The 12,135-nt window shown below is 50.9% G+C and overlaps 1 protein-coding gene across 1 annotated transcript in view; it reads left to right on the forward strand.

The window, feature by feature from the left end:
• The window catches only part of ANGPT4 (angiopoietin 4), a 47,000-nt gene extending 41,698 nt beyond the window's left edge, over positions 1-5,302 (forward strand). Inside the window, exons 8-9 of the mRNA XM_061437133.1 lie at positions 182-312; positions 1,260-5,302. Of these exons, the coding sequence (XP_061293117.1) occupies positions 182-312; positions 1,260-1,420 (292 nt within the window). The 3' untranslated portion in view covers positions 1,421-5,302. The remainder of the gene's footprint in view (positions 1-181; positions 313-1,259) is intronic.
• Positions 5,303-12,135: the final 6,833 nt, after the last annotated feature.

The raw sequence follows: 12,135 nt of genomic DNA on the forward strand, positions 1-12,135 counted from the left end.
GGCACACATGGGGACTCTGTCCCTGGAGGCAGCAGGCAGGGAGGGCAATCCAGGAGGGAAGATGGCCCAGCATCCAGGATGGGGCTCCCTTCCCAAGACAACCAGAGGGGAGCCCCTTCCTCAACCAGCCCCAACCTGACTCTGTGCCTCTCTCCCATCACCACCTCCGGGTGGCCTCCAGGCTTTCTCTGAGTGGGTACAGTGGTTCAGCAGGGCGCCAGAGCAGCCTGGTCCTCCAGGGCACCAACTTCAGCACGCGCGACGCAGACAATGACAACTGCCTCTGCAAGTGCGCCCAGATGCTGTCCGGAGGTGGGTGCAAGATGGGGTGGACCCACGCCTCTGCACAGGCTCACCTGGCTGAACACCTTTATCGCCTCCCCACTTGGGTCTTTGTGCAGCCAGGTGCCATCAAGAAGTGGGTACAGGTCAGGGTCTCACTCACTTGCAGGCTGGCCTGGCTGTACCTCATCCAAACTTCCCTACTTCCACTGAGTCCTTAAGGTCCCCTCCAGGGTCTCACCGCCCCCTAAAGCTGGCACCTCCAGTTCTCCCCTGAGACCTCAGAGCAGCACTGATGCTGGGGACCAGGGTGCACCCTAGGGGGGTAAAATGCCTAATCTGCTCCAACCCCAGATTTGAGACTCCCCCGCAACCCTCCTCCAGGCCAAGCAGGATCAGGAGGAGGGAGACCTGGGTTGGGGGCAGAGGGGCAGCTGCCCACCAACTCTGACTCAGGCAGTGTTTTCTGCAGAGAGCGACGTCAGAGAGTGGGAGATGGGATGTGAGAGACAGAATGAGAGGGACAGAGATCAGAGGGGACCTCAGGAGACACAGAGACAGGGACAGACGGAAATGAGAGAAACACCAGGATGAACAGACAGAGAGGTGGACACAGAGCTGCATGGGGACAGGGGCAGGTACAGAGGGAAAGATGGAGAGAGAATCACAGATCACGTTTCATCCACGAAAGACGGATGGAAACGGGGTGAGAGGCAGAGAGACCCAGAAAGGCAGGGTCATAGGGAGCAAAGAGACAGAGACATCAGAGAGACAGACCCAAGCTCCCAGCCTCTGGAGGCCCCAGGCTGAGGAGAGGGTCTGGGAATCTCCCACCCATTCCCACCCAACCCCATCCTCAGCAAGCTGGCTTCTCTCAGGGGCCAGCAGCCCTGATTCACCTTTGGGGTAGGGGGCTGCCCTCACCCTATTAACTGCATCCCCACTTACCTAAAGCCTCTTTCTCTCGCCTCCACCAGGGTGGTGGTTTGACGCCTGTGGCCTCTCAAACCTCAATGGCATCTACTATCCAGCCCGTCACCACGTGCGCAAGCTCAACGGCATCCGCTGGCACTACTTCCAGGGCCCCAGCTACTCGCTGCGCACCACTCGCATGATGGTGCGCCCCTCGGGCATCTAAGGGGCAGCCACGCCTGGAGGCTGGTCCCAAGGGAGGACATGGCCATGGTATCCCCTGGACAAGCTGGACTCGAACACAGGACACAATGCCAGGACCTTGTCCCGGACAGCCTGGGGGTCCCCTGAGCCAGCCCTCCTTGCCCCAGGAGTCCAGAAGAGTCGCCTCTAGCCCTTTTCCCCTCAAGTTGTGAAATGGTGGACATTTGGGGGTTCCTGCCTCTTCAGTGTCCCTCTTCCTCTTCCCTCCTGCCTCCTGCAGGGGCCTCCTGCCCACCTGAGGGCTGCAGTATCCTGAACAAGCGGAGAGCAGATTTAACTGGGCTCTGCAAAGGAATATGCAGCTAGTGGTGGAATTTCAGGCAAGTGGGAAGGTATTTACAGGAGGAAACCACTCAGGTGGAGGCCCAGATTCTGTCCCCAGGTTGTTGGGAAGGCCATCTCTTATTTCAAGCTTTCTCACATCCTTGAACTTTCTGTTCAAGACTGAAGGAGCTGTGTCCCCCTATAATGGGAATCGCCATTTGCACCCACACTGTCCATCACTCCTAGGCCCCAGCATCTAAAGCTCAGACATGGTTTCTCAGGGGCTCCAGGAGATCCAAGAGGTACTCCTTTACCCCTAGAATGTTCTAGAATATGTTCCAGAGAGAATAAAGGTACCTGTGGTCTAATGAGGGAGGGAAACACCAGGTTAAATCAATGTAGACGCATTGTCAGAGCCATCACTGTGGTCATGTGCTTTGTGACCACCCATGAGAGGGCTAGAGTGGACCACTTTCCCCAAATTTACTTATTTGAAAATGGGACCTGATTATCTCAGAGCATCTCCTGGGGCTGTGGATGCCCTTGGAGAAAATTGGTTCTCCCGAGTCATGAGTTAAACCCCAGGCCCCATCCCCATCCCCAGCTGTTTTCACCATTTTCAGCAATGAGGGCCACCATGACATTTTCAGACAGCCTCTAAAAACAACTGGAAAGAGGCTTTGGGTTGAAACAGACATGCTGTCACTGAAGAAGAGTCTAGAACTAAGTCTTTGGTCTTAGAACTAAGTACTTCAAGGCTTCTCTGACCCTAGGAAGCCAGTTTTCTGGCTGGGGCTGCCGTCCACCCTTCTTGTGTCCCCAGCTCACACCAGCTCTCAAGTTTAGGGACTCTTGGGGACTGCCCACTCTGTCTTGAGCAGGAAACCAATCGCTGGGTCCAGATCCTTTCTGCCTCCAAACCAGAACTCCTAGTCTCCTCCTCTCTCAAACAAGAGCGATGCTGCAGTTATCCATGGAGACAGGGCTTTGCTGAGTCTGGGCAACCAGGGGCTCCTCATGAGCTTCTTTCAGAGGAGAGGAGCAGAGAGGGGCCATGGCCACTCTGCCACCCACTCCCATTACTGTGTCACTGGCCTCAATCCTGATGAGGCCACTGAAGCCCTGTCGTCCTCAGCCAACACCTGGGTCCAGCCAGGACCGACCTGCCCTCCCGCCCAGACACCCCTCTATCTTCAGAAGATTTTCTCCTGCATAAGGCTGTGGGGTGGAAACAGGGCACCTTCGTTTCGCCTGGCTCTGCCCCACCTCCTGAGTCCCACCTCTGCCAATCCCCTGAGTCAGTCCAGCACAGATTAGTGCTGATCTCCTTCTGGGAAACCAAAGGGTGTGGTTGCTAATGGTGGCATTTCAGGCAGGAGGGAAAAGTACCTAGGGGCAGGTTGCTGCCCAGAAGGCTGACAGCACCTTATCCAGCATTTGCTAGGCGAGCCTTCATTTAGCATCTAGTGTATGCAGCGTTGTGCCGTGGGCAGGACTTTGGACTCAGACAGACCTGCTGCGGCTCTTGAGCTTGAAACCAGTGGTCCTGCCTCTCAAGGTCGATCGTCTGGTCTGTGAGATGGAGATGGTGATTCTCCCTCCTCACTGTGCCGGGGCAGGAGGAAATGAGACTGTCTTTCAGCCTCTTAGCAGAGCCCAGCAGGAAGCAGGTGCCTAATAAATGTTAGTTCCCAAAGAAGTGAATGGGGTGGAGAAATCGGCCCTAGTAGTACATGCCACCCCTTCTCCTGAACCTAGGGAAGTTAAGTGCTTTATCTTTGTAGCTACAGCATTTTTTTTTTCACTGCAAGTGTATAGGAACTGCTGGGAGCCCCAAGAACAGAGCTCCTCTGGGTGGGGCGAAGGCTCCAATCTCTACCTGCATTCCAGTTGTCTAAAAACACCAAGAACCCAATTGGGGTAACCCTCACATATCTCTTCTTGAAAATGTCCATCCTTCCTTTTTAACTTTCCTTCCTTCTCTGTGCCAGGATTCTCAAGTGCAAGGGACAGAAAACTTATCCTGAGGAGTGGACTGACTCACATACAGGGAGTCTGGAGATAGATTCGGGTGTGGTTAGATCTGGGTGCTCAAATGATGTCGCTCCTCACCTCTCAGGCCTGCCACCCATCATGCTGACCTCATTCTCCATCAGGTTCTCTCCTGACGATGGCTCCAGCAACCGCAGGCTCGTGTTCTTCCTGCTTAACATCCCTCAGCCAGAAAGCTCCCCTGTCCCAGTGATTCCAACAAGAGCAGGATTCTTTCCAGCCAGGACTCGTCCTATGTCCATCCTTGCGTTTACCACTGTGATTCTGATTGACCGGACCTGGGTCACATGATCATGCCTAGAACCAGGGACTGAGGTCAGTCCCCTCCAAGGCGTTGGATTGGCCTTGGAGAAAATGAGGAGCCGCTTCAGGAAGCAGGGATGCTGGGCAATCGAGAACAGGGGTTCACTTTTTCTCCTTCCCTCTTGCAGATTCCTGGCTCTCATCTCTATCCCTGCCCCTTCTCCTAGCCTCCGTGCCCCCAAGGCCTGTCCCTCGGGCTCTAGCTAATCCCTGGTTTGCCCCAGACTATCAAGGACACTGCTGTGTCCTGCCCAGAGGTGTCACATCCTAATTCACAGTCCCGGCTCTGCCCCTGGAGCAGCACCCCTGGCCCTCTCTGAGCCTTTACAGTTCCCATCTGTGCTATAAGGAGAGAGCACCTGCGGAGGCCTAAAAGACAGCAACACTGACTCACCACAGCTGTAGACATGACCAGATAAAGGACTTGGAGTGCACAGGGCCCTGGGGCCTAGCTGGCATGTCCTTGGCCTTGGCTGGGTCTCCTGAAGCCACTGCTTGCAGAAACTGCAAGGATACCTACATCTGCCGGTGCCTACCTAGAGGCCTTGTCACCTCTCTCTGCATCAGACCAGCACTCTCCCCATCTTAGCAATGAAGAAATTAGAGCTCAGAGAGGGGAAAGAGTTTCATCCAAGTAGCTGAGCCAACACCACCTCCAGTGCATTGCATCTTTCAGTTGCCTCCCTCGTCGAGAGCTCTCTGGAGGCATCTTGGCATCAACCACAAAAAGGCTGGAGTGGTGTCCTCTCCACCTATATCAAGGGATGAACTAACCTTCTGGAAAGTTTTCCAAGACTACTCTGTATTTCCCACTGGTGTCTGGTAAATCCCAGTGGAACCAGGCAGGGAGAACACATTGTTCCTGAGATCTCTGGATGTTTCCAGCAAAAGCAGTTTCCACACTGGGGAAGAGAGTTCACTGTGCACAGCCCAGAGACAGCAACCATGGGTGGGGTACGAGGTGGCCCTTTGCAGGGGGCAGGGGAGCAGCCAGCATCAGGATGGTTTGTCTCAGTAGAAAAGGGTATTTGTCTCCTTTTTCCAGACTGTCCCCCCTCCACAGTGTCCATGTGGGCCTTCACCTCTCTCATGAAAGATGCTTTGGAAAGCTAACAGTGTTGCCTTGGCAACAGCAGCATCAGCATCTTTTGATGGAGCAGCCCTTCAGAGAATGGAGTCTGATTCAGGCCACAACCAGCATAAATGTGTTACTTCTTGTGTTAGATTAATGTGTAACGTATCCTATGAGCTGCTGTTGGATGTGTCCAGAGGGCAGGGAAGTCCAATGGCCTTTAGCATCCCACACTTTCCTACCCTCCCCTGTAAGACCTCTCTGAGCCTCACTTTCCTCATCTGTACAATGGGGAGACTGTGATCTAGTCACAGGGAAGTCGTGCAGGTTCAGGGCAGTGGTGAATGTCCAGGCTTGGCACGTTCACTCGGGAATTTATTCATTCATGCACGTATCCATTCATTCATATAGCGAGTATGTACTGAGGACCTGCCTGGGCCAGAGCCTGCCTCAGTGACGGGGAGGGAGCAGCAAACAAGACAGACAGACAGACAGCCACAGTCCAGACATCATGGTGCTTAAGAGACTAAAGGGAAAGACTCACCAAAATCAAAATTTTTTAAATTTAAATTAACTGATTAGTTAATATATTATAAGTGAAGAAAATAAATAGGAGCTATAGGTAAAAGATTTCAGATGGTCCCACTGGGCAGGATGATCAGGGAAAGACTCTGAAGAAAGTCACTTAAGTCAAGGACCAAAAGTGAGAAACGGCTGTCAGGTGAGGAGCTGTGGTAAGAGCTCTCCCACTAGAGGGAACAGCACGTGCCAAGGCCCTGGGGTGGTCATGAGGAACGGTAAAGAAGTTAGTGCGGAGGAATGATGCCGCTGAGTCAGTGCTGCCACTCCCCAGTGAGCTGGGGAGAGGTGGGAGAAGGTGCCCCCAGCACCTTTATCAGAGATCAACTCCTTGCCCAGTGCCCACCAAAAGCTGGATTCAGCATCACTCTGAATGGACCTGCAGAGCTGAGACAAAGCCCTGCCCCTCTCTGGACCTCAGTTTCCCGATCTGTAAAATGCAGGAAAGGGATCACCTCTATCTGAAAGTCTTTCAGATCCTGGGTCAAGGGCCCTGGAGGACCCTGTGTCCACTGCCCTGAGCCACCAAGGGAATCAGAAGGAGGCAGAGAAAATAAAAGGCTTGCCCTTGGGCTAAATGGGAGTTAGGGGGTCAGCCAGGGGGGCTTGTGTGGGAATGAGGGGCTTTAACCACGTGCCTCCTCCTTGTTAGTTCTACACGCGTCGTTTCTGACTCTTAGCAGGTTCTATTGTTGCCCCCAATTTACAAATGTGGAAATTGAGGCTCAGAGAAGTAAAGTTCCTTGCCTGAGGTCAAACAGTGAGTTCTGGTTCGGGCTAAGTGGCTGTAGCAGAAAGACTCTAAAACTCAGTGAGTTAAATGTTTCTCTTTTGTGTGAGTCTGGAGTTGAGTAGTCTGTGTCTAGTGGGCGGCTCTGCCATCCTCGACCACAGCTGCCTTCTCTGGGACCAGGGCAGCTGTACTCAAAGGTGACACTTCCCAGCTGGCAGGAAGGGAGGCAGGACATCCGGCACCGCTTCCCCTCCGGCACCTGCCCTCTCACCCCAGCCTCATGTTTTGCCTGGAAGATCCCAGCAGCCTCCTCATGGGGCCCCATCTCCAGGTGTGCTCCCTCCTGGCCTACAGTCATGGCACTTCCCCTGTCTAGAACCTTCAGTGGCTCCCGAGTACCCTGAGCTCAGCCTATAAGCAGGACTTTATCACTCAGCTTAACCCTTCCCCAGCTCCACCCCTGCTCCAGGGATTCTTAATTCTCTGGAGTTCAGAGGCTTCCGGTAGAAAGCATTCCTCCTGAAGAAAGGGTCCCAGATGGCCACCAGGTATCCTGGAAGAATTGTCCATTTCCACTTGACCTTTATGTGCCTATTGCATGGAAGGCAGGACCCAACATGCAGCAGCTGCTCTCTCTAAGTAACACAGTTCATTGGTTCAGCCCTCTGATATCTGCAGAGAGCTGGGTCTCCATCCCACCTCTGCCCCTTTCAAGCATCACGCTGGAGCCTCCGAAATCCCCATGAAGTCTTAGTAAATTGCGGACCCCTATAACTGGGCCTGTACATAGTAAGTTCTCTGTGATGCTCTCTCCAATTATTTCTCTATACCAGGCACACCTTGGAGAATTTCCCTTAGAATATCTGGGGAAGCCCTGTAATGACCATGGAAGATAGGTACAATTATCATCTTCCCCTTTTACAGGTGGGGGAACTGAGGCCCAGAGAAGCCAAGACACACAGTGAGGAGAGAGTTTTGGACCCCAATGACCTGCTCCAGAGCGTGTTCACCCTATGACCAAGGTTAAAGGAAAATAAATATATACATAAGCAATTGCTGAGTTCAAGCTGGCCAGTGCTTGAAACACACAGGAAGACAAAGGCCCACTGTCTCCGCTGGATCCCCCTGGGGCAGGGATGTGAGCTTCCTTCCTGCTTCTGACTTCCTGACTCCCCTGCCCTGGCTTCGGAACACATGACCACAGCCCTGCCACCCCCAGCTCTTCTGCGAGTAGGACTTAGCTTTTTTCCTTGTCAATTTCCTTGGCCTTCTCCCCATCCCCTCGCCCCCCTCCCCGACTTCCCCCTGCCCAGCACATCCTGGGCAAGGGAGGAGGCAGAGACAGGTCACACTTGCCAATTCTAAGCTGGAGAGCAGCGGAGGGTCATGGAAGGCTGGGAAGCCCCCTGGCTGGCTGAGGCCTTCCTCTCAGTCTGGGAGAGGTGTCAGGACCACGGTCACCCAGGCCTGGCTGGTCACAGGTCACAGTGGACTGGACCCCTTCCCTCACTGGGCCTCACTCTCCTCATCCATAGAATGAGAGTGAGCAGCCCAGCCCTGCTAGATTCACGGAATTGTTGTGAGACTCAAGTAAGATGGTTCCTTCCCTCAACAAATGCCTACTAAATACCAGCTGTGTGCCAACAACTAGGCAATGCCAACACAGCCATGAACAAGACAGACACACCTGCTCTAAAGTGCCTACAGTCTAGGGTGGGTGGGAGGAGACAGAAACACAATAACCAAACAGCAAAAACAGCACAGTGACTGTGACAGGTGAACTACACGGTACTCTTGGAGCAAGCATGGCAACCTAGGGAAGGCATCCTTGAAGGACAGGAGGTTAGGTGAAAGACAAGAAAGAGGGTTCCAGGCAGAAGGAACAGTATGTGCAAAGGCCCAGGGGCTGGTTCAGGGGAAAGCTTCAGAATATTCAGGAAGGGAAGGAAGAGGCTGGAACTCTGACAGAGGCAGAGATAGGTAGAGCCGTGGGTGCCAGACAGAGAAGACAGGAAGATGCGGTCTAAATAAAAGGAAGCCAGGGCTCTCAGGGAGCCCAGAGCCTCCAGCCTCTCCCATCCTTCAGTATGAGCAAGGAACCTTGACCAAGTTACTTCCCCACTCAGAGCTTGGGTTTTCACTCCCCGTGAAAGAGGGATCACAGTACCTATTTCACCAAGACTTTTGAAGATGAGAGAAAATCTATCTACTATACATAAAAGGGCTTCCCAGGTGGCGCTATTGGTAAAGAACCTGCATGCCAATGCAGGAGACATAAGAGACATGGGTTCAATCCCTGGGTCGGGAAGATCCCCTGGAGGTAGGCATGGCAACCCACTCCAGTATTCTTGCCTGGAGAATCCGATGGACAGAGGAGCCTGGAGGGCTACAGTCCATGGGGTGGCAAAGAGTCGGACACGAGTGAAGTGACTTAGCACACACATACATCGAAGTCCTGTCCCAGTGCAAATGACTTCTTCACAGAGGATGACCACTTTTATTCTCAGCGCAGCTCATGGCATCTCTAGGTTTCCCCCTGTTTCCTGAACATCTGTCATTGTTAACACTTGGTAGCAGACAAGTGGGAATGAACCCCAAATGTTTTAGGGAAATGTTTGCATGTAGAAGAGCCAATCCATGCATTTGTTCTTTTTCCTGTCATTTGAGAAAGGACCCCAGGGTTCCACAGGAACCTAGTTTGAGAACAATAACCCAACAGACTGGCAGAACCGTAGAGAAGGATCTAACAAAGCTGACATCTGTGTAACAGGTTTTGATGACTGTAATAAAAACCAAAGAGCATAACATGTATTAGCCCGTAACTGAAAACACCAAAAGGAAATCAGATACCATGGAAGGGAGCTGGGAAGGGGGACTAGGGTGGCTTTCAGAGGGCCAGGAATGTTTGTTTCTTGACCTGGGTGAGGATTACACGCATATGTTCAGTTTCACCGGGAATTTGAAAAGCTGTACCTCTATTTGTGCATTTTTCTCTATGTATGTTTCTCTGTAGTTATGTTGGAGAGGAAAATTATACATGTACAAATATATTGTAAGCACAAAGAAAGTTGTTTAGAGAGGAATTTGGCAATAGCTAACAAAATTGTGTATGCATTTTACCCTTTGACACAGTAATCCTCATTTCTAGGAATCTAAATATACACAAACTATGCACAAAGTTATTCATTGCAGCTTCATTTGTATTAACAAAAGATTGGAATCAACCCGAATGAATAAACAAGGATACATTTCCTTCTGCATATCAAATGACCCCAATCTGGTGAAACACAACCACCACAGGCTTTATTTTGCTCACGGATTCTGTAGGGCAGGAACTCAAGCAGGGTATTACAGGAATAATTTGTCTCTGTTCCATGAGGGGTGGGTGTCTGCTGGAAGACCCAGATGGACGGAGGTGTCTGGAAGTTAAGCTGGGGCCAGGGGAGCGTTAGGAGAGGTGGGAATGCAAACATCTGAAGGCTTTATTTCTGACACCTGGGCTGAGACACCCCAAAGGCTAGGCTTGGGCAGGACTACTGACTGGAGAACCTAACATGCTCTTTCCATATTGCTTGGGGTTCCTGCCAACACAGCAACTGGGTTCTGAGAGGAAGAGTCCTGACAGCAGGCATTCCAAACAGGGCCAACAACATGATTTGCAGCGTGCTAAGTCACTTCAGTCGTGTTTGACTCTTTGCAACCCCATGGACTGCAGCCCACCAGGATCCTCTGTCCATGGAATTCTCCGGGCAAGAATACTGGAGTGGATTACCATGCCCTGCTCCAGATGACTTGCAGGGCTCAATGCAAAGTGAAAATGTGGGGTCCCTTGTTAAAAAACTAGAAAAAACGTGCCAGTAGGGGTACCAAAATATAAAATTTTTTCTTCTAGTCTCTCTCAACTTGTCATGATGTCTTTTATTTGCTACTAAATGTTTTTCCAAGTAAAGGAAAATTAAAATTTTATATTAGTAGCATAAATTTTACCATTCATCTTTACATTGTGCAATGACAGTAAAGAATCTGCCAGCAATACAGGAGACAGACTCAGGTTCAATCCCTGGGTCAGGAAGATCCCCTGGAGAAGGGAATGGCTACCCACTCCAGTGTTCTTGCCTGGAGAATCCCATGGACAGAAGAGCCAGGCAGGCGACAGTCCATGGGGTCATAAAGAATAGTACACATCTGTGCAGCTCACTTTCACTTTTCACTTAACAGAAAACTCAACACATTTTTAAAAGAAAGTGACTTGCATAGCAGTTAGCTTTTGCTGCATAATAAACTTCCCCACAAGCTAGTGGCTTAAACTGACCACTGCTGCGCTCATGACCCTGTGGGTGGGCAGTGTGGCCCGGGCTCAGGGGGGACAGCTTGCCTCTGGGTCCGTCATTCATCTGCAGTCAGCTGTGAATGAAGGCTTCCAGCACCTGGCTGTTACCTGGCTGTTGGCAGGGTAGGGCAGGTGACTGGGCCACACCACTTCTCCTCCTCTGCAGGCTAGCGCCACTTTTTCACTTGGTGGTCTTAGGTCCTGAGTACAACAGCCCCAGTGCACAAGCCCCTTTCACACCTTGGTCTCTTCCCATTGGCCAAAGTAAGTCGCACGGCCCAGCCCAGACTCCAGGGATCCAGAGAGAGGGCCAGGTCTTTCTTGATGCCAGAAGCTATAATAAAGTCACATTGTGAAGGCATGAGAATGGAGGAATGGGAGGAATTTGAAACCACTGTGAAAAATCTATCTCAGTTTGTTTTACTCGGGTGAAGAAGTGTGGGGAGCCAGCAGAGCAGGATCCCAAAGAGCAAAGATGGAACAATTTAAGCAAAAAAAATAAAATAAAATTGTACTGGATTATACCCCAAAGAATAAAATAAATATCCATGAGCCCATACAGATATAAATAAATAAATAGAAGAGATAACACTCCTAAGAATTCCAAATATGTATGTAGATACTCCACCCTTAAGGAGGGAAAGTAACTCCCGCTTCTAGCCTGTGGGTTGTGCATAGTGACATTAATCCAAAGAACACAGCATGGAAAGAGGGGGAAAAGGGTAGCTTTGTAGAGAGAGCCTGACAGTGATCACAGTCACCCGCACACCGATAAGGAATATTGCCAGTGTCTACCCTTGACAGAAGTGAAGAGGCTGCCACTTCACCTCTGCGACCTCCCTCCCCAAACACATCGCCCGGTCCAACTATAAGAAAACCATCAGACAAATCCCAATCGAGGGACATTTTACAAAATACCTGACCAGAACTCTTCAAAATTGTCAAGGTCACAAAAAAAAAAAAAAGAAAGAAAGAAAAGTCTGAGAAACCGTCACAGCCAAGAGGAAGCCTCAGGAGACATGATGATAAATGTAATCTTGGTGTCCTGGGTGGGAACCTGGCATATAAAAGGGATATTTGGGGAAAACTGAGGAAATCTGAGTGGAGTGAACTTCTTAGTTAATAATAAGGTAACAATATTGGTTCATTAATTGTGACAAATGTACCATACTAATATAAGATGTTAATAATAAGGGAAACTGGGTCTGGAGTATATAGGAGCTCTCTGTATTATCTTTGTAATAGGCCTGTAAATCTAAAAGAATTATTTTTAAAAAGAAGTCTGAAAAGATCAACTTGAGCCGGAGCCGGTGCAGCCTCCACAGTGTTCGTCAATGTCTCAGG

Source organism: Bos javanicus, chromosome 13 (assembly GCF_032452875.1).
Source record: "Bos javanicus breed banteng chromosome 13, ARS-OSU_banteng_1.0, whole genome shotgun sequence".
NCBI lineage: Eukaryota > Metazoa > Chordata > Mammalia > Artiodactyla > Bovidae > Bos > Bos javanicus.